Raw genomic sequence first — 22,639 nt, forward strand, 5'->3', positions numbered from 1 at the left:
ATAAGGAATGGGTAGAATTTGGGAAAGTAGTGATATAATTAATTAATTGTAGGGGTGCCCATGGGGCTGGGGATCAGAAATGTCCGGAGCGAGAGAGACAGGTTGGGGTTTCCAGGGTTAGAGTAGTTCAGAAGTTATCATATGCTGAGGCAGTGAAGAAAGTAGAGGAAGATGGGTCAAGGGGGAGGGATCCTGAGAGGAGGCCAACAAGTGATATATGTTTCAGTAAGATTGGATTTTTAGCCTTTATAGCAATGGTTATCAACTGTACTGCAGGGATTGAACATAAGTCGCAGAAAATTGAAGTCGTGGTGGCAGCTGCAGAGAGGTATATGGGTGTGCAAGACTTGACATCAGAAGAGTTACAGAGTGTGTTAAGTGGTGGTGTCACATCCTTTCAGGCTGTTGGCCTGAAGTAGGACTAAGTAGATATAAATATTGCATTAGGGTAGTTTTATTTATTATTATTTCATTTTTATTAAAAAATGATTTGTCAGAGTTGTGGTAGATTGTATTTTATTTATTTTTTCAAACTAAGTATGAGGGAGTTGTACTCCAGTCTAGTAGGTGGCGGTAATGCAACATTTGTTGAATGCCAACTGCCATTTAAACCTCATCTAAGAAAAAGACAGTTACGTCTTCACCCGAAATGCACTGCGCGTGTCAGTTTGTTTGATAGATAAACAAGAACTGCATAAGCTTAAACAATTACAACGAAAAACTTAAATCGTATTCTGGTAAGATGGACAATAGTAATTTACCGTTATGAATAGTATGCAGTTAAATGTGTCATTTAATTCCAGTGCAAATCAAACAGCACTGGCCTGCTGCTGTGCTGTTGCTAATATCGTTAGCTAACCTGCTAACGTTATCGCTATCTAGCTAACGTTAGCCAGCTTGTGTTATGATAGGTTATTTACTAACTAGCTCATTTACAAACCAGCTAGCTAGTTTACAAACCAGTCGACAACCGTGGTTCTTGCTAACCGAATGAGGAAACTCAATTGAGCTTAATTGGCTAACGTTATTTAGCAATCACCCAAATCCAGACAGCTGATGTCCTGAAAGGGCTGCAGAATCTGGATCCCTACAAATCAGACAATCTCGACCCTCTCTTCCTAAAATTATCCGCCGCCATTGTCGCAAACCCTATTACTAGTCTGTTCAACGTATCTTTCGTATCGTCTGAGATTCCTAAAGATTGGAAAGCTGCCGCGGTCATCCCCCTCTTCAAAGGGAGAGACACTCTAGACCCAAACTCTTACAGACCTATATCTATCCTGCCCTGCCTTTCTAAAGTATTCGAAAACCAAGTGAGCAAACAGATCATCGACCATCTCGGATCCCACCGTACCTTATCCGCTATGCATTCCGGTTCCCGAGCTGGTCGAATCAAATTTTATTTGTCACATACACATGGTTAGCAGATGTTACTAGTGTAGCGAAATGCTTGTGCTTCTAGTTCCGACTATGCAGTAATATCTAACAAGTAATCTAATCTAACAATTTCACAAGTATAAAGGAATGGATAAGAATATGTTCATAAAAATATATGAATGAGATGAGTAATGTAGGGAATGTAAACATATAAAGTGGCATTGTTTAAAGTGGCTAGTGATACATTTATTACATCCATTTTTTTTCATTATTAAAGTGGCTAGAGATTAGTCAGTGTTGGCAGCACCCACTCAATGTTAGTGATGGCTGTTTAACAGTGATGGCCTTGAGATAGAAGCTGTTTTTCAGTCTCTCGGTCCCTGCTTTGATGCACCTGTACTGACCTCGCCTTCTGGATGATAGCGGGGTGAACAGGCAGTGGCTCGGGTGGTTGTTGTCTTTGATTTTTTTGGCCTTCCTGTGGCATCGGGTGCTGTAGGTGTCCTGGAGGGCAGGTAGTTTGCCCCTGGTGATGCGTTGTGCAGACCTCACTACCCTCTGGAGAGCCTTAGGGTTGTGGGCGGAGCAGTTGCCGTACCAGGCGGTGATACAGCCCGACAGGATGCTCTTGATTGTGCATCTGTAAAAGTTTGTTTTTGATGACAAGCCAAATTTCTTCAGCTTCCTGAGGTTGAAGAGGCGCTACTGCGCCTTCTTCACCACGCTGTCTGTGTGGGTGGACCATTTCAGTTTGTCTGTGATGTGTACGCCGAGGAACTTAACTTTCCACCTTCTCCACTACTGTCCCGTCGATGTGGATAGGGGGCTGCTCCCTCTGCTGTTTCCTGAAGTCCACTAGCATCTCCTTTGTTTTGTTGACATTGAGTGTGAGGTTATTTTCCTGACACCACGCTCCGAGGGCCCTCACCTCCTCCCTGTAGGCCATCTCATCGTTGTTGGTATTCAAGCCTACCACTGTAGTGTCGTCTGCAAACTTGATGATTGAGTTGGAGGCGTGCATGGCCACCAAGTCATGGGTGAACAGGGAGTACAGGAGAGGATTGAGAACACACCCTTGTGGGGCCCCAGTGTTGAGGATCAGCAGGATGGAGATGTTACCTACCCTCACCACCTGGGGGCAGCCTGTCAGGAAGTCCAGGACCCAGTTGCACAGGGCGGGGTCAAGACCCAGGGTCTTAAGCTTAATGACGAGTTTGGAGGGTACTATGGCGTTAAATGCTGAGCTGTAGTCGGTGAACAGCATTCATACATAGGTATTCCTCTTGTCCAGATGGGTTAAGGCAGTGTGTGGTGTGATTGCGTCGTCTGTGGACCTATTGGGGCGGTAAGCAAATTGAAGTGGGTAGGGTGTCAGGTAGAGTGGAGGTGATATGGTCCTTGACTAGTCTCTCAAAGCACGTCATGATGATGGAAGTGAGTGCTACGGGGCAATAGTCATTTAGCTCAGTTACCTTCGCTTTCTTGGGAACAGGAACAATGGTGGCCCTCTTGAAACATGTGGGAACAGCAGACTGGGATAAGGATTGATTGAATATGTCCGTAAACGCACCAGCCAGCTGGTCTGCACATGCTCTGAGGACACGGCTGGGGATGCCGTCTGGGCCGGCAGCCTTGCGAGGGTTAACACGTTTAAATGTTTTACTCACATTGGCTGCAGTGAAGGAGAGGCCACAGGTTTTGGTAGCGGGCCGTGTCAGTGGCACTGTATTGTCCACAAAGCAAGCAAACAAGCAACCAGTAAGACAATGTAGGGGATGATGGCCCTCACTTATTAAACAAAAAATGTATTAACATTTGTTTGATTTTACAGTGCATTGTGAAAGTATTCATCCCTCTTGGTGTTTTTCATGTTTTGTTGCATTACATCCTGCAATTTAAATTGATTTTTATTTGGATTTCATGTAATGGACATACGCAAATTAGTGAAGTGAAATGAAAAAAAAGTACTTGTTTAAAACAGAAAAGTGGTGCGTGCATATGTATTCACCCCCTTTGATATGAAGCTCCTAAATAAGATCTGGTGCAACCTATTACCTTCAGAAGTCACATAATTAGTTAAATAAAGTCCACCTGTGTGCAATCTGTCACATCATCTGTCACATGATCTCAGTGTAAATATACACCTTTTCTGAAAGGCCCCAGAGTCTGCAACACCACTAAGCAAGGAGCATCACCAAGCAAGCGGCACCATGAAGACCAAGGAGCTCTCCAAACAGGTCAGGGACAAAGTTGTGGAGAAGTACAGATCAGGGTTGGGTTATAAAAAAATATCAAAAACTTTGAACATCCCACAGAGCACCATTTAAATCCATTATTAAAAAATTGAAAGAATATGGCACCACAACAAACCTGCCAAGAGAGGGCCGCTCACCAAAACTCACGGACCAGGCAAGGAGGGCATTAATCAGAGGCGCAACAAAGAGACGTTTGTCAAAAGGCAAGTGGGAGACTCCCCCAAAATATGGAAGAATGTACTCTGGTCAGATGAGACTAAAATTGAACTGTTTGGGCATCAAGGAAAATGCTGTGTCTGGTGCAAACCCAACACCTCTCATCACCCTGAGAACACATAACTATCTTTTTCATCGGCAGGGACTGGGAAACTGGTCAGAATTGAAGGAATGATGGATGGTGAAAAATACAGGGAAATGCTTGAGGGAAACCTGGTTCTGTCTTTCAGAGATTTTAGACTGGGACGGAGGTTCACCTTCCAGCAGGACAATGACCCTAAACATACTGCTAAAGCAATACTTGAGTGCTTTAAGGGGAAACATTTAAATGTCTTGGAATGGCCTAGTCAATGCCCAGACCTCAATCCAATTGAGAATCTGTGGTATGACTTAAATATTGCGGAACCCATCCAACTTGAAGGAGCTTGAGCAGTTTTGCCTTGAATGGGCAAAAATCCCAGTGGCTAGATGTGCCAAGCTTGTAGAGACATACCCCAAGAGACTTGCAGCTGTAATTGCTGCAAAAGGTGGCTCTACAAAGTATTGACTTTGGGGGGGTGAATAGTTATGCACGCTCAAGTTTTTTTTTTCTTATTTCTTGTTTGTTTTCGCAAAAAATATTTAGCATCTTTAAAGTGGTAGGCATGCTATGTAAATCAAATGATACAAACCCCCACAAAAATCCATTTTAATTCCAGGTTGTAAGGCAACAAAATAGGAAAAATGCCAGGGGTTGAATACTTCTGCAAGCTGCTGTAGTTCTCCCATCAAGGTACTCATTAAGAAAACAGAAGGCTAAATGTCATTATTTAAACTGCCTTGATTGTCTTAACATTCCAATGTAAATATATATTTTTTAAAACATGTCAAACGCCAACCAGTAACCTTTGACCCCCTCCTCTTCCAGGTGTGGCCATGGGGAAGGCCTTCTCCCTCCTGTCCATGCAGGCATGCTACGATGACTCCCTGACCACCACACAGGACGATGATGGGAAGAGAGAGGACGTGTCCCAGTTCCCCTACGTAGAGTTCACAGGCCGGGACAGCGTCACATGTCCCAGCTGCCAGGGCACTGGGAGGATACCTAGAGGTGAGCACCGCACACACGCATACTTATGTAGAGTTCACTGGCAGGGACCGCGTCACATGTCCCAGCTGCCAGGGTACAGGCAGAATACCTAGAGGTAAACAGGAGGAGTAGAGTACTACTAGCCTGGTCTCAGATAACTTAGATAAGCTGCTATACCAATGGAATGAATATGACTCGGTAAGAGTTTTGCTCAGCTCAGGATCATAGTCAGACGGCAGTTCAAGTGCTGATGTATATGGAAAACCACGTTGGTGCTATCTTGTGGATAATGAATAGTGTGACTCCGACTCACTCTGTGGGCTTGAGGGAATGAGACCAATGACTGAATTTGGCATATGAAGGACACATGCTTTGCCTGTAGACTCACTATAATCAAAGCTGTGTTTGTAGTTTATGATTTTATCCCCAGAGTCTGGTGAATTTCCCCTTTGAGGGATAATAATGTACAATAATGATTAGTGATGTGAATCTCTCCTTTCAAGCCTGATTCGATACCCATCTATCCATTTGATTATTTCACAATTTAATGAAACAAATCTTATGAAGAATAAACTATATCTAAGAGTTTTTCCGCCAGGCGGCGGCATAGGTGTCAATAGCGTTGAAGAAGTAGTTCTGAGGGCCAGCACCAATCCACAACTAGGAACACCACATGATTGAACACGTACTAATGCACGCACAGATTTCTGACACACCATGAACACAAACATGCAAGCACAGGCAGTCAAATAATAACCCCTATTTTTCATGGGAAAAACACTGCAGCTGTGCAGTCACTCCTTCATGGCTCTGACAAATAACCTGACTATTTTCCTTGATTTTTCCCTAGGCCACACAGTAGTCTTAGTTTTGGCACACAAAACCGAAAAGTATTTGAATTGTGGAACTAGATGTTCATACACTTGTTTGAGGATGTTACATCATGTCATCACACCCACCAGTGGTGAGAGCCTGCTCTAGTTGTTTTTCCCATCCTCTGTGCCCAAGTTGGTTTTAGGTGGCGCTACTTCACAGTTCTATTTGCTTCCCTGAAGCACATGTATTTGGAACCAGGATAGCACTGTGAGAGCTTTTGCTGAGAAAGTGACTTCCTGCTATTGTTTGAGCCTCCTAACATAATTATAAAGTTTTGAAATATATATTTGCCTTTTTCATCCTATTTTTCAGAATATCTGTGGAATTATCATCCAAAATCGGTAAAATACCATATTGGCCAATGAAATCGGTGAAATTATTTAGGCTCTAGCTATGACACAGCCAGTTAATATAGCACAGTTTTGAATGACAGATTATTTAAACTCTTTATAGTGTTTTATTTACGTTTTAGAGGCGATAAGTTGGACAGATCGGGTGGAAAAATCCGTTTTCCCACACAACATCTCTCCTTCTCACTATCACACATTAGTTTAGCTTCCCCACCTGCCATTTATACAAAGACCCGACGGAGCTCATTGCCTTGTTGAATTATGCAGAAATGGGCAGCGTGGAGCTCATGTCATTGATTTTGTTGGAAAGGGGAGAAATTGTCCTTTACAATGGTATTGACATTACAGTTGATCTGGAAGTATTATGTTTTTTGGGTGCTAAAATAAGGTCAATTGTACGAAAAGTGAGTGAGTTTACATTAGTATGTATGTCGTGAAGTCTATAGCAGTGACGCCATAACAGTGTAACTCCGGTAGGGAAACATCTGAAAAATAGCGCACTTGGTAGTGTACCGGTGCTCGACCAGTCGGCGAAAGCCAACATCGCCCACGACAGAGTACGGTTGATTATCAAGGGAAATTGATTCCATTATCTTGGCTTTAATGGGTTTCGTCTTTTGAGTTGTCTCGCTGAAATTTTCTTACTCTTTCATATGGCTGCTCGACCAATATATCGTGCATCCCTAAAAAAAACATGTACAAAAAAAAATAGAAAATAGTTTCTTCAAAGTAGCCACCCGTTGCCTTGATGACAGCTTTACACCCTCTTGCAATTCTCTCAACCAGCTTCATGAGGAATGCTTTTCTGACAGTCTTGAAGGAGTTCCCACATATGCTGAGCACTTGTTGGCTGCTTTTCCATCATTCTGCGGTCCAACTCATCCCAAACCAGCTCAGTTGGGTTGAAGTCGGGTGATTGTGGAGACCAAAGGACATTTCCACCGGTCTAATGTCCATTGCTCATGTTTCTTGGCCCAAGCAAGTCTCTTATTCTTATTGGTGTCCTTTAGTAGTGGCTTCTTTGCAGCAATTCGACAGCCTCATCGGAACAGTTGATGTTGAGATGTATCCGTTACTTGAACTCTGAAGCATTTATTTGGGCTTCGATTTCTGAGGCTGGTAACTCTAATGAACTTATCCTCTGCAGCAGAGGTAACTCAGGGTCTTCCTTTCCTGTGGCGGTCCACATGAGAGCCAGTTTCAATAGTGCTTGATGGTTTTTGCAACTGTACTTTCAAAGTTGTTGAAATTTTCCGTATTGACTGACCTTCATGTCTTAAAGTAATGATGGACTGTCATTTCTCTTTGCTTATTTGAGCTGTTTTTGACAAAATATTGACTTATTGACTCCTATTTGGTAAAAGACCATCTGCTGAATACCACCCCTACCTTGTCACACAACGCATTAAGAAGGAAATAAATTACACAATTTAAATTAAGGCGGCACACCTGTTAATTGAAATGCATTCCAGGTTGACTACCTCATGCAGCTGGTTGAGAGAATGCCAAGAGTGTGCAAAGCTGTTATCAAGGCAAAGTGTGGCTACTTTGAAGAATCTGAACTATAAATATATTTTGATTTGGAGAACAATTTTTTTGGTTACTACATGATTCCATATTTGTTATTTCATAGTTTTGTTGTCTTCATTATTATTCTACAATGTAGAAAATAGTGAAAATAAAAACCCTTGAATGAGTAGGGTTGTCAACCTTTGACTGGTACAGTATATCTTATGGTGAACCTGGCAATTGAAAAGCACTAATTAGCATGAAGCTGTTCATTCAGCAAGATGTGAGTCGTGTTCACTCCGGTAGCCTTCACTCTGCCGGTAAAACACCATACAGCGCATTTGTTAACAATTACCCAAATTACATTTGTCACCTAAATAATAAAGCTTATGATTTGACATTGCGAAAGCCATTTTACAATTGTTTAAGTGCTGAAGGTGCTACGCAGATACACAAATATTAGATCAGGGATAGGCTCTCGTTGCCTTGAGTTGCGGATCTCTGTGTGCACAGTTATCTGACTTGGAGATCAATGATAGGCTGCTAATTTCAGTCACAAGAATTAGAGCTTTTTTTTAATGGGGGACATACAATTATGAGTAAAAAAACAAACATTTGTGAACCGGATTTGGATCGGTTTGGGCTCCCGCGAATCGATGCACTCATATCTTAAACAGTTGAACCAGGGACTGATGCCTGTTGGTCAATCGTTACATTCCTAGTATTGCTGTAATGTTGTAGTTATGTCAGATGATTAGTTTAAATATTTTCTTGCATTACACAGGCCAAGAGAACCAGCTGGTGGCATTGATTCCATACAGTGACCAGAGACTCAGGCCTAGGAGAACGTAAGTGGAATGTTGTTGTTGGGTTGGTAGCTATAGGCTAAACGTCACAATAATGTTTTCCCATGTGACTGCAACTTTGCAAATAACTATTCCTTTCTTGCAATATTCTTTGTATCCTGCTACTTCTGACCCTGCCTTTGGCTCTCTCTTTCACAGAAAGCTGTATGTGATGGCCTCAGTGGCTGTGTGTCTGCTGCTGTCCAGCCTGGCTGTCTTCTTCCTATTCCCTCGTACCATAGACGTCTCTTATGGGGGCGTCAAGTCTCTCTTCGTCACCTACGATGAGGATAAGAGGATTGTCTATCTCAATGTGACGGTGAGCCTCTCTCCTATGTTCTAACCACACCATGATGATTTGGATCAAGTAGGACAGTAGGAGTAGGAGTAAGTAGGAGTCTTTGCTCCAAAGGTTGCCCGTGTTCGGGCAGATGAGTTGGGTCACAAATATAGTGGGATTCTAGGTATCCTGCCATCCCCGGCGATTGAGCCCTTGAGCAAGGCACTTAACTCCTAAACTGCACCAGGGTTGCCGCACTGGCTAACTCTGGTTTCCTGTGTGTTTGTGTGAAAAGATGAATTTCTGTGATCATAAAATTACAAAATATTCTTCTTCATTCCAGAACACTCTGAATATCACCAATAACAACTACTACAGTGTAGAGGTGTCTAACATCACAGCCCAGGTCCAGTTCTACAACACAGTGATCGGGAAGTCCCGCATCAATAACAGCACCGCTATCAGTCCTCTGGGCTTGCAGCAGGTACACAACTCTAATAACACGGTAACAACTCTGCAATAACCATGGGGGGGGGGGGGGGGAGTACAGCGTCCAGGCAAAATATATAGCTGGGGTACATGAGCCTATCACAATAATTGTAACAAAATGTCAAGACAATTGTAGACTATTACACCACTTTGTATCATTACTGCATGTCAGCGGCATGAAAACAGGTGACATAGCCTATGCCGCAAAATGTGATGTGGTTTGTCGAGAACACTGACATTTTGCCAAGGCAGAGATCTGTGGCCATCACCGAGACACGCGCAGGCTGCAGTGGACACATACATTTTGGCCTAAATGTCATTACACTGTAACAGATGACTCTTTCCATTCACCACTGTTTGGAGGCTGGTAGTATGTTGCCAGTGGATGAATGTGGGTGGGTAGCTAGTGTATGAGCCCTTTGAAGTGATTGTTTGGAGGCTGGTAGTATGTTGCCAGTGGATGAATGTGGGTGGGTAGCTAGTGTATGAGCCCTTTGAAGTGATTGTTTGGAGGCTGGTAGTATGTTGCCAGTGGATGAATGTGGGTGGGTAGCTAGTATATGAGCCCTTTGAAGTGATTGTTTGGAGGCTGGTAGTATGTTGCCAGTGGATGAATGTGGGTGGGTAGCTAGTATATGAGCCCTTTGAAGTGATTGTTTGGAGGCTGGTAGTATGTTGCCAGTGGATGAATGTGGGTGGGTAGCTAGTGTATGAGCCCTTTGAAGTGATTGTTTGGAGGCTGGTAGTATGTTGCCAGTGGATGAATGTGGGTGGGTAGCTAGTGTATGAGCCCTTTGAAGTGATTGTTTGGAGGCTGGTAGTATGTTGCCAGTGGATGAATGTGGGTGGGTAGCTAGTATATGAGCCCTTTGAAGTGATTGTTTGGAGGCTGGTAGTATGTTGCCAGTGGATGAATGTGGGTGGGTAGCTAGTATATGAGCCCTTTGAAGTGATTGTTTGGAGGCTGGTAGTATGTTGCCAGTGGATGAATGTGGGTGGGTAGCTAGTATATGAGCCCTTTGAAGTGATTGTTTGGAGGCTGGTAGTATGTTGCCAGTGGATGAATGTGGGTGGGTAGCTAGTATATGAGCCCTTTGAAGTGATTGTTTGGAGGCTGGTAGTATGTTGCCAGTGGATGAATGTGGGTGGGTAGCTAGTATATGAGCCCTTTGAAGTGATTGTTTGGAGGCTGGTAGTATGTTGCCAGTGGATGAATGTGGGTGGGTAGCTAGTATATGAGCCCTTTGAAGTGATTGTTTGGAGGCTGGTAGTATGTTGCCAGTGGATGAATGTGGGTGGGTAGCTAGTATATGAGCCCTTTGAAGTGATTGTTTGGAGGCTGGTAGTATGTTGCCAGTGGATGAATGTGGGTGGGTAGCTAGTATATGAGCCCTTTGAAGTGATTGTTTGGAGGCTGGTAGTATGTTGCCAGTGGATGAATGTGGGTGGGTAGCTAGTATATGAGCCCTTTGAAGTGATTGTTTGGAGGCTGGTAGTATGTTGCCAGTGGATGAATGTGGGTGGGTAGCTAGTATATGAGCCCTTTGAAGTGATTGTTTGGAGGCTGGTAGTATGTTGCCAGTGGATGAATGTGGGTGGGTAGCTAGTATATGAGCCCTTTGAAGTGATTGTTTGGAGGCTGGTAGTATGTTGCCAGTGGATGAATGTGGGTGGGTAGCTAGTATATGAGCCCTTTGAAGTGATTGTTTGGAGGCTGGTAGTATGTTGCCAGTGGATGAATGTGGGTGGGTAGCTAGTGTATGAGCCCTTTGAAGTGATTGTTTGGAGGCTGGTAGTATATTGCCAGTGGATGAATGTGGGTGGGTAGCTAGTATATGAGCCCTTTGAAGTGATTGTTTGACAATCGGATGAAAACATGACTGGTTGTATTTATGCAATAGCTTATAGGTAATACGTTTTCCAAGTTAAATGACATCTTTACGACGAGGCACACAGAGATCCTAATAAGGTTTCTATATGTAATTCTATGATTAGGCCCTTACAATTCTACTTTCACCACTGGTAATAACACTAACTGCACTGTAGTAGTGTGGTTATTACACAACCATCATTATTGGACGTGCAGCAGAAACTCCAGTTTCACTAAATTCAAGATCCAACAACCCCTAGCTGGGTTTTTTTGTACTAGATTCAGACACCTCTTCCCTGTCCTGCATCCCTTGTCACAATGAGTATTTCAGGTCAATTTCCTATTTTTGGTTCTTAGAGCACTCTTTCTCCATGTCACCTTTTTGATCATAACCCTGTGTGTTGTGTTGTTCCCAGGTTGACTACATGGTTCCCGCCATTATAGCAGACGAGATAAGCTACATGTAGTAAGTACAGCACGTCACAGTGCTAGTATTATGAGAACACTGGGAGCCTAATGGTCGAGATGTTGTTTAAAATAAATCCTATGGGAGTACAGATTGCAGTGTGGAGTCCTCTTTCAGTTCTTGCTTAACCTCGTCCCCAGGCTCATATGTTACCGCATATAGAGCCTGGAAACCACGGGACACTAAAGTGTGACTTGAAAGGGGCACATGCTAAAGGCATGAGAGGGACAGAGAGCCTGTCACAGCTGGATTAAATCTGCAGTAAATAGCCATGTTGGATCACACCGACCCATATGACTTTTTGGAAGCCCAATTGATTCTGATCTTCGGCATATAACGTTTATGTGAAGACGTATTTTTAGATCAAGGGTATTCAACCAGGGGTCCATGAAACATTTTTATTATTATTTTTGTATGCATGTATCGCTAGCAACCAATTTTAATTTATTATTACATACCTACAATAGAAAAGAGCATAATATCTTATGTCAACTTTATTTCGTAAACTTCATATATTGAGCCAGTTACACTCAATGGAATATCTGACATACAGTTGAAGTAGGAAGTTTACATACACTTAGGTTGGAGTCATTAAAACTCGTTTTTCAACCACTCCACAAATTTCTTGTTAACAAACTATAGTCCTGGCAAGTCGGTTAGGACATCTACTTTGTGCATGACAAGTAATTTTTCTAACAATTGTTTACAGACAGATTATTTGACTTATAATTCACTGTATCACAAATATATTTGTACATACACTAAGTTGACTGTGCCTTTAAACAGCTTGGACATTTCCAGAAAATGATGTCATGGCTTTAGAAGCTTCTGATAGGCAAAAAAAATCAATAATCACGTTTATTTAACCAGGTAGGCTAGTTGAGAATAAGTTCTCATTTACAACTGCGACTTGGCCAAGATAAAGCAAAGCAGTGCGACACAAACAACAACACAGAGTTACACATGGAATAAACAAACATAGTCAATAATACAAGAAAATGTTCATATACAGTGTGTGTAAATAGGCCATAGTGGCGAAATAATTACAATATAGCAATTAGACACTGGAGGGATAGATGTGCAGAAGATGAGTGTGCAAGTAGAGATACAGGGGTGCAAATACAGTATAGGGGATGAGATAATTGGATGGGCTTTTACAGATGGGCTATGTGCAGTGATCTGTGAGCTGCTCTGACAGCTGGTGCTTAAAGTTAGTGAGGGAGGTATGAGTCTCCAGCTTCAGTGATTTTTGCATTTAGTTCCAGTCATTGGCAGCTGAGAACTGGAAGGAAAGGCGGCCAAAGGAGAAATTGGCTTTGGTGGTGACCAATGAGATATACCTGCTGGAGCGTGTGCTACGGGTGGGTGCTGCTATGGTGACCAGTGAGCTGAGATAAGGCGGGGCTTTACCTAGCAAAGACTTATAGATGACCTGACCAGGTGGGTTTGATGACGAATATGAAGCTAGGGCCAGCCAACAAGAGCATACAGGTTGCAGTGGTGGGTAGTATATGGGACTTTGGTGACAAATCGGATGGCACTGTGATGGACTGCATACAATTTGCTGAGTAGAGTGTTGGAGGCTATTTTGTAAATTACATCGCCGAAGTCGAGGATCGGTAGGATAGTCAGTTTTACTAGGGTATGTTTAGCAGCATGAGTGAAGGATGCTTTGTTGTGAAATAGGAAGCCTATTCTAGATTTCATTTTGGACATAATTTGAGTCAATTGGAGGTGTACCTGTGGATGTGTTTCACGGTCTACCTTCAAACCCAGTGCCTCTTTGCTTGACATCATTGGAAAATCAAAAGATATCAGCCAAGACCTCAGAAAAAAATTGTAGACCTCCACAAGTCTGGTTCATTCTCTGGAGCAATTTCCAAACACCTGAAGGTACCACGTTCATCTGTACAAACAATAGTACGCAAGTACAAACACCATGGAACCACGCAGGCGTCATACTGCTCAGGAAGGAGATGCGTTCTGTCTCCTAGAGATGAAGGTACTTTGGTGCGACAAGTGCAAATCAATCCCAGAACAACAGCAAAAGACCTTGTGAAGATGCTGGAGGAAACAGATAAAGTATCTATATCCACAGTAAAATGAGTTCTATATCGACATAACCTGAAAGGCCGCTCAGCAAGGAAGAAGCCACTGCTCCAAAACCGTCATTAAAAAGCCAGACTACGGTTTTCAACTGCACATGTGGACAAAGATCTTTTTAAATTTTTAATTTAGAAATATCTTCTGGTCTGATGAAACAAAAATAGAACTGTTTGGCCGTAATGACCATTGTTGTGTTTGGAGGGAAAAGGGAGAGGTTTGCAAAGCCGACGAGCACCATCTCAATCGTGAAGCACTGGGGTGGCAGTATCCTTTTGTGGGGGTGCTTTGCTGCAGGAGGGACTGGTGCACTAAACAAAATAGATAGCATCATGAGGAGGAAAATTATGTGGATATATTGAAGCAACATCTCAAGATATCAGTCACGAAGTTAAAGCTTGGTCGCAAATGGGTCTTCTAAATGGACAATGACCCCAAGCATAATTCCAAAGTTGTGGCAAAGTGGCTTAAGGACAACAAAGTCAAGGTATTGGAGTGGCCATCACAGAGCCCTGACCTCAACCCTATAGAAAATGTGTGGGCAGAACTGAAAAAGTGCATGCGAGCAAGGAGGCCTACAAGTCAGTAACAGCAGCTCTGTCAGGAGGAATGGGCCAAAATTCACCCAAAACCTTTGACCCAAGTTAAACAGTTTATAGACAACGCCACCAAATACTAATTGAGTGTATGTAAACTTCTGACCCACTGGAAATATGATGAAAGGTGAAAGAAATAATTCTCTCTCCTATTATTCTGACATTTCACATTCTTAAAACAATGTGGTTTTCTAAACTGACCTAAAACAGGGAATTTTTACTATGAATAAATGTCAGGAATTGTGAAACTGAGTTTAAATGTATTTGGCTAAGATGTATGTAAACTTCCGACTTCAACTGTAGGCTTTAAAAAAGCACCTGTGAAAAGTGCTGCCGGTAAGCTTTCTTGACTTGGACATACATTTTTGCAACACATGGCAACACATTCATACTTTCTGATTTCCCAAACTTCATTTCTTGTTTAGCCTTTCACTTGCGCTGCTTCTGCTTTGAAATCCACAACGTATAGGGGTGGTTCAAGGGGTATGCTGATGGACTGAAAGGTCAACAATAGGCCCCTTTCAAGTCCCTTTCTGAAACTCTGTGAAAGCAGACTGTTTGACAGAGAAAGAGCCAGCTGGTGGACAAGATTATTTTTTTTGTTTTCTTATCACGTGAAACCGCCAATCTGACTGAAGCTTCTGTTCTTCTTTTTCCCAGTGATTACTGCACCCTACAGACCATAAAGGTGCACAACATTGTGCTTATGATGCAGTAAGTACTCTGTCTGCACATCTCTCTTTAAATATTCATACAGGACCACAGAAGCCTGGTTCCCATTCTCCCATGTAATACTTGTTAATGCACTTGTAATACTTGTCAATAATATTTTGAATAATCCTGTTTCCAGGGTGACGGTGACCACAGCGTACTTTGGCCACATGGAGCAGGTTACTCAGGAGATATACCAGTATGTAGACTGTGGAGGTAACACCACCACTGTGAGGGGGGAGCAGCACAAGGTGTCTAATGCCCCAATACCCCCATACTTGCCCCCCTACCTGACCTGAGCCCGGTCCTGGTGAGGGTCCTTGGATGCTAGTCTTAGATCAGGGATCTAGGAAACATGCCAAATCTGGAGAGGAGCTGTGTGTGTGTAGGCTATTGTTCCAGCCCTTCTCTAACACAGCTGTTCAGCAGGATATAGAATGTTAGAGCAGGGATAAATGTGTCCACCCAGTAGCTCTCCAGGGGGGGGGTTAGCCACCCCAGCCAAAGATGATACACTGTGTTTCTCCTTCCTCTTCACCATCCATCTACTGATGAAGACCCCACTGTCATGCATTTCTGTGTTAGCTTACCATTTTGTTGGGAGTATATGCCAAATGTGCAGTTGAGGGGAAAAATACTTGTTTTAAATGTATTAACACTACCACAATGTTTCAGTACCAAACCATTATGCACTTTATTAATGCAGTTCAAATTCAACCTGTCACTGTGACAATGTAACATTTCACGATGCCACTCCCGACTCCTCCAAACCACTTTGAACTGTAAATGTATATGAAGTAATAACACTTTCCTGTCTATGGATGAGGATAACCTCTGAAAGAGTTCTCTCAGTAATCTGATCTCAAATCATTATGATAGTCAGAGAAGTTGAGCCAACCGATCTGGGACCAGTCTTCTATTCTCAAAGTTAGACCTGTTTTAACACAATAGTGTGTGTTCTCAAGATATTAATCTAGTCCATTTAAATCTGCTGGTAAATCACAGTCCCCTATATAGCACTACTAGGGCTCTGTCCAAAGGTAGTGCGCTATATAGGGCCCTCAAACTCAACTCTGGACCTTGAAGCCAGTTCCATTGTGGGTTTTCATTGTTCCCCTCTAGTCATGGACTGATTTAGACCTGGGACAACAGGTGGGGTGCAATTATCAGGTAGAACAGAGAACCAGCAGACTCTGGACCTCGTCGGGTTAGAGTTGAATTCCCCTGATATAGGAAATAAGGTGCCATTTGAGATGAAGCCAGAATGTGGCGTTTCCAGAATTTCTCAGCTTATCCTTTGAGGGCTCTGTACAATCTGAATTTGGACCAGTTTACTGCGATCCGTTGTGTGTGATCCGTTAACGTGAATTGAAAGGCTTATATCCCTGAAATTGAGTAAATTTTAAGATATTAAGTTCCTCCCACCACTCTGTTCCCAATTGGTAAAATATTGATTGATTGATAGTGATTCCTTATCAGTAATTTACTCCTCTCAGTTTGTGCCCATGAGGGAGTTGTGTAATGTTTTGCGATCCGTACCTACTGCTGATTTGTAATTGACCAACTGAATTTTTACATTCCATCGGATCCATTTTCATGAAATACATAGAGGATTTATTAATAACCTGCAAGGAACTGCGTTTTGATAATTTACTTCCCTGCCTATGAAACTCAGTTGAGTTTGTAGAACTACCTAGATTTAATGAAAACCTGTTTTAATACAACTTTTGTAATATGATTCCTACCTACGTTGTAGAGAACCTTTTTTGAAATATGAACTCAAATGAATATAAACTACCCTCTTTCATAGATATAAATATACCTTGAATTATACAACTGTAATAGAAACAACCCTCTGTCATAGAAAAATATGCCTTGAATTTCTTAATGAATAATCAAACTGTGTAGTTTGCCGTTGATGTAATTAGCAGTTTCCTAGGTTATCGTAGAGCACATTTAATTTATTTTTTGTTCCTAATCATACACCTTAATTGTGTATGGAAGAGTGGTTCAGCTTGTGATGGAATGTTTGGATCGAGTGAAGACTTGAAATACTATTGGTACATCAAGAAGAAGTGGTTTTGATGATCTGATGAGGTTCTTTCTGAATGTCTACTTCTGTGGGGTAGATACATTATTCTGATTGACAACTATTTGACAAGATGTAAATACAAGCTGTTTTTAAAGAGTACAAATGTAGTTTTTATTTGTTATTTGCTTGTCATCATATATAAAATAGTTTGTCCTACCTAGGTATGTTGTTATGCTTTCAGGAAGAAATGAATGTAATAGCATGAATAAAGTTGTCACCACATTTGTCTTATCTTGTATTTTCTTCAGTCTTTGTTTATACCTTTTTTATATTTCCAAACCACAGAGGAACTGGTGAGAAATTGAACACCTACATCCTTTAGCACATGAATCAGTGTGACATCACAATTCACTCACAATGACTTCATGAACCAGAATTGGAATCATACTGGTAATTCTAATTCGATGGATGTTAGCCAAACGGTTGTCTCCTGAGCAAAACTGAACTCGCACAGTGTTGCTATGGGGACAGTGGACAGCCGGTGGGAACAGTTTTTACATCATAAACCCCATATTTGACAAACACCTGTGCATAAATAGCCCCTTCTGGTGGCATTTGGCGCATTATTTAATTTCCTTAGGTGGCTGAAGGTATGTTGGCATCCATGCACTTTCAGGCCATTTTGGAAGGTGATCTTTCTACTGCAAAGTAATGGGAAGTTGCTATCACTGATGATATGTTGATGCAAGCTTGTATACTTACTGACTTGTCAGATGAGCCTTAACGTGGTTGTAGTCTCAAAGTTGTTTGACTTGACAATGGAGCAAGAGCACCAATTGATCCTGGAACAGGCCAGTAACCAAAGTCCCAGGACGGACAGGGAAATCTGGAGGAAGTTGCAGCCGAAGAGTTGCTGGCTTCAATATCCTATGTTCTATACCCAGTACCATTGTACCCTTGGGCAAAGCACTTACCACCAGCAAATATGAAAAGAATGTCTCTGTGAATAGTATTGTATATTGCACATATTGTATAACTTGTTTATTTTTGCATTTTGTGTATGCAGTACCAGCAGTTTCATTACTTGTGAACAATGCTGCCCCTAACAGGGTATTCCAGGTGTACCACGCAGCACCATCGGCATCCTGGCATGGTCTTCCTGTGTCCCCCACCTCACCAGCTGGCCTTGACCACTTCAGAGATACAAGGGGGCACATTTCCAGTGGTGTAAAGTACATAAGTAAAATTACTTTTTTACTACTTAAGAAGTTTTTTGGGGTATCTGTACTGTACTATTTATATTTTTGACAACTTTAACTTTTACTCCACTACATTCCTATAGAAAATAATGTACTTTTTACATTTTCCCTGACACCCAAAAGTCCTAGTTACATTTTGAATGCTAAGCAGGACAGGACAATTGTCTAATTCACACACTTATCAAGAGAACATCCCTGGTCATCCCTACTGCCTCTGATCTGGCAGACTCATTAAACACAAATGCTTCGTTTGTAAATTATGTCTGAGTGTTGAACTGTGCCCCTGGTTATCCGTAAATTTAAAAAACAAGAAAATCATGTCTTCTGGTTTGCTTAATATAAGGAATTTTAAATTATTTATACTTTTACTTTTGATACTTAAGTATATTTAAAACAAACCAAATACTTTTAGGCTTTTACTCAAGTAATATTTTACAGGGTGACTTTTACTTTTACTTGAGATATTTTATTTTAAGGTATCTTTACTTTTAGTATGAAAATTGGGTACTTTTTCCACCACTGCACTGTTCCCATGAGCCCTGTTGAAACACCTGAGACAAGCCAACATCAGGAGGTTTCTGACTGGAGCCACGGGAGTTCTGACTGGAGCCACGGGAGTTCTGACTGGAGCCACGGGAGTTCTGACTGGAGCCACGGGAGTTCTGACTGGAGCCACGGGAGTTCTGACTGGAGCCAGAGTTCGGAGTCTTCTGAGCCACCCAAGAAGAAGAGAAAGAAGAAGCATGCTGCACCAAAACAGAGGAACCCAGATGGCAGCTTTAATTGGACAAGTACAAGAGAATAATGTCACTGCTGAGGAAAGACGGAGTGGAGGTGGTGGATGAGACAGGGACTAACAGACACTGACAGTGAGTCTGAGCAACATATGAATCGAATGGTGACAGCAGTGAGTAAAGGGGAAAAGCAGTGCATCAAAAGGGACAAAAGCAACAGTGAAAAGTAGGAACTGAAACCAGGCTAACCGACTAAACCAAGACAACGGAGACTCAGCAATCTGACATATCCTCATCTCTGGTAGAGACACAGACCGATGGACCAGAACTGGAGTGCTTATTCTATCTAGCAGCAGAGGGCAATGACGAGGCGGACCTGCTCTCAGAATTGTCGGATGGGCCCTCAGCGGTCCCAAGATACCTAGACTTCTCCGAGGGCGCTTTGAGCAACATGATCCTTTCACAATATGCCACTCTCATGAACATGTTCCCTCATCTGCCGTGTCCTCCCTTACCTGTACCCTCCATCCTCCCTCTGCAACCTCACCTCGGCCCAGTCTATGGAGAGACTCCAGACCTACTCACACCATCTACCCACAGCGACTGAGTCACCCATGGCAACCCCAGTGATGCCGGCTACACCAATACAGCTGGCCGTTTTGAGGACCAGTATCCTGCCTCCCGAGAACTCCAGCAGCCAGGTGATGCCGACTACACCAATACCTACAGCCATTCCGGGGACCCTTTAGCTATAACTCCAGAGCCCATGGAGCCAGAAGACTACACCAATTCAGGCAACCTCTTGGAGGAACAATATGTTGCCTTACCTGACAATATGGTCAGACCTTTTTGGGACTCTGACTATATTTCTACTGAGCCTGCCTCCTCCCCAGAGCCAGAGCCAAAGATTCAGCCATTAGTGCGGAGAGCGAGCCGATGAAGAGGGAGGCCCAGAGACTGAGGCAGCAGGAGGCCAGGGATACATTATATGGCCTGGGCCGCAACCCACTGGCTGACAGGGAGGACTTCACACTGGGGCGCTACCTGTTCACTGACTGAAACACAGTGACTGTGACTATGGAAAAATAACCAATAAACATTTGGATTAAAGACAATGCTCTGCTGTTTATTCTAATGTAATGTGTGTTTGTTTACATTAGAATCAGTAGTAGGAAATAGAATACCTTCATTATAGATTAGCAAGTGTGAATACCGTGACACTGTTAGCTAGTTGATTAACTAGTCATTTTGATATCTCCATGTCTCTGGGAAATGAAATGTAGTTGGTGGATTTACGTTATGATTGATATCAGGCAGCAATAATGACAAACAGGGCTATAACATATCAAGACGAGGAAGGAAGACAAGGTGCTATATTCTTTTCAGCACTTGTTTTCTGCTGTTGGAACTGTGGCTGTCGGTCGAAGCAGTCTGATTTTAAGGGCTATGTGTGTAGGCCTTATCCTCTCAAGACTGAGCGCCCCAAAGGACACAACAGAACAGGGCAAGACTTCTGTTCACATGGAGACCCAATATGAAGACATAATATCTGGCCCAATCAAGCAGACGATTCATCTTGTGTAACATGCTGACCCAGAAGAAAGCACTCAGTGAAAAATTGCCTTAATGAAATTGACTACACTGCTGTCTAGAGGCAGACAGATTGAAATATTGTCTGTGCTTGTGCTATGACAGTTTGCTATGGGAGTCAGTTAATACATTGATACTGTAGGCTATTACATCATACAGTTAATGCTACATCATAGCTCGTTATGTAGTGTTATCAGTGCTTGACTTGGACTGAAATAGGTTCCGGTACTCATTTTGGATGTCGGTATTGTTTTTATTTAGGTGTAGGAGCTCCACAATACTTTTGAGCTAATATTCTATAAGATGAACAGGAATTTATCTGGTATTTATGACATCATAGCTGTTCTTTACAAAATAATGAATTAAACCTCTCAAAGATTCAATTCCCAGCAGGTGGTACCTTTTAACTTTGAAACAGTGTCAACTAGAAGTTGTTGAATTGAATTCCAGTAAACGTTTGATTTAATTATGAGCCATATAATAAACTTGTAATAGATGACACATGACAGAACTTGTTTGCTTAACTGCACGCAATCACTTACTGGTGGAGAGGTCACAGCCTGTCTTTGAATCTAATACACACACACACTTTTACTGCACTCATTTCAGAGTACCACTGCCTGTAAACTTCCCCTAAATGGCCTATCTTACCATAAAATATTTTGCCTACCCCACCATTGTAAAGAAAATACTCTGAGAAAATAACACAGCCAATGTAAAGCTGAACGTAGTCACTTTAAGTGACGATGAAGTGTGGGTGTATATTGCAGATAAAGTAACAAGGGAATTGACCCCCATTGCTTGTACTTTAATATCAGATCCACACCAAAAACAGGATATCACATGACACTGTGTGTTGATATGTTTACAGTGCCAAGCAACAGCACTGTTTTGCTCCATTTCATTTCTGACATAGATCACCTGTTTTCCCTGTCTATCTTTCATATGCCCATAGACTATATTATTTTCAGCATTATATTGAAAAAAAAATTACATTAAAAAAATGAATGTATGGAAATTGTTATTGAACTCAAAATACCACTCATATTTCAGAACAAGCGGTAAAGTTTCATTTGACATTTGACTTGTAGCACCTACGTATGAAATATTATGGAGTCTTAAAGGAGGAGGTCTGGGTAAGTCCAAAAATGTCATAAATATGCCAACTTTGATTATTTCTCAATTACGTTTTTTGATTTTTTGAAATGTCAAATATATGTCAACAATACTTCCTCCAAAGGACCATTCTATTTATTAAATGTTGTGAAAGTCCCGAATCATGGTCTTATTTTGTCCTGGTTTCGTGAGGAATCACCATTATAAAACTTCCATCACTGGTCTGGTTCCTCCTCTTCCATTGCTCACATTAACTGACACTAAGTGGAAACTGGTCACTGGCGTCACCAACTTTAAAATAACCTTATTTTTGAGGGGGTTAAAACTCTACAGTACTCAAAACAGATTAGTTGCACAACATTAGCAGATTGGTCTTGTAAAAAAAACACTTGTGTAATAGTTAGTAGTAAGTAGTTGTACTACAGACTGTCATTGCATTTCAAGACTTATGAGGAAAATGCTTGACATTTTCCAAAGATTTGGCCCCAAGCTGTGCAATGTGTTGGAATTGAGCAGGTACGGCTGGTAAATCTACAAGTTTTGAATACCATGGCAAAAAACTTGAACTAGGGCTCTCCCCTAAACCATGACCTTTAGAGACCAGTCTAATTCGAAACAAGAAATAGGGAACTTGAAAGGGAACCATTCTGTAATGTCTGGTTTATATTTAGTTTCTTGGTCAAATGGTAATATTTCTTTAAACCAGAGTAGAGATCAATTCTGAACTGATGCAATTATGGGGATTTTTTTCCGGTTCTTTGTGTTTATAAGTGCAGAGACAAATAACCCCACACTGATATCATGGTCCAAACACACCAAAACAGTCATGAAGAGGGCACGACAAAACCTTTTCCATCGGGGGAGACTGAAATGATTTGGAATGGATCCCCAGATCC

General features: G+C 42.0%; 1 protein-coding gene across 3 annotated transcripts; it reads left to right on the forward strand.

Moving 5' to 3' along the window:
* Positions 1-630: 630 nt before the first annotated feature.
* Positions 631-17,326, forward strand: LOC139373609 (transmembrane protein 106B-like). 3 transcript variants are annotated; one of them, XM_071114308.1, is made up of 8 exons: positions 631-737; positions 4,756-4,938; positions 8,437-8,500; positions 8,657-8,816; positions 9,121-9,261; positions 11,553-11,602; positions 14,962-15,015; positions 15,152-17,326. In XM_071114308.1, exons 2-8 carry the CDS (start codon positions 4,764-4,766, stop codon positions 15,309-15,311), a joined length of 804 nt encoding a protein of 267 aa, XP_070970409.1. In that variant the 5' UTR covers positions 631-737; positions 4,756-4,763; the 3' UTR covers positions 15,312-17,326. The 3 variants fall into 3 exon arrangements, with proteins under 3 accessions (XP_070970409.1, XP_070970411.1, XP_070970410.1); XM_071114310.1 differs by lacking the exon at positions 631-737 and adding an exon at positions 3,540-3,614; XM_071114309.1 differs by lacking the exon at positions 631-737 and adding an exon at positions 4,463-4,620.
* The last annotated feature ends 5,313 nt before the right edge of the window (positions 17,327-22,639 follow it).

Source organism: Oncorhynchus clarkii, chromosome 18, assembly GCF_045791955.1.
Source record: "Oncorhynchus clarkii lewisi isolate Uvic-CL-2024 chromosome 18, UVic_Ocla_1.0, whole genome shotgun sequence".
In the NCBI taxonomy this organism is placed as follows: domain Eukaryota; kingdom Metazoa; phylum Chordata; class Actinopteri; order Salmoniformes; family Salmonidae; genus Oncorhynchus; species Oncorhynchus clarkii.

Coding starts and splice junctions, on each gene's coding strand:
- LOC139373609 (XM_071114308.1), top strand. CDS start 4,764: ATGGGGAAGGCCTTCTCCCTCCTGTCCATGCAGGCATGCTACGATGAC. Junction 9,262..11,552: donor GTCCTCTGGGCTTGCAGCAG/GTACACAACTCT, acceptor TGTTGTTCCCAG/GTTGACTACATGGTTCCCGC. Junction 15,016..15,151: donor AACATTGTGCTTATGATGCA/GTAAGTACTCTG, acceptor TCCTGTTTCCAG/GGTGACGGTGACCACAGCGT.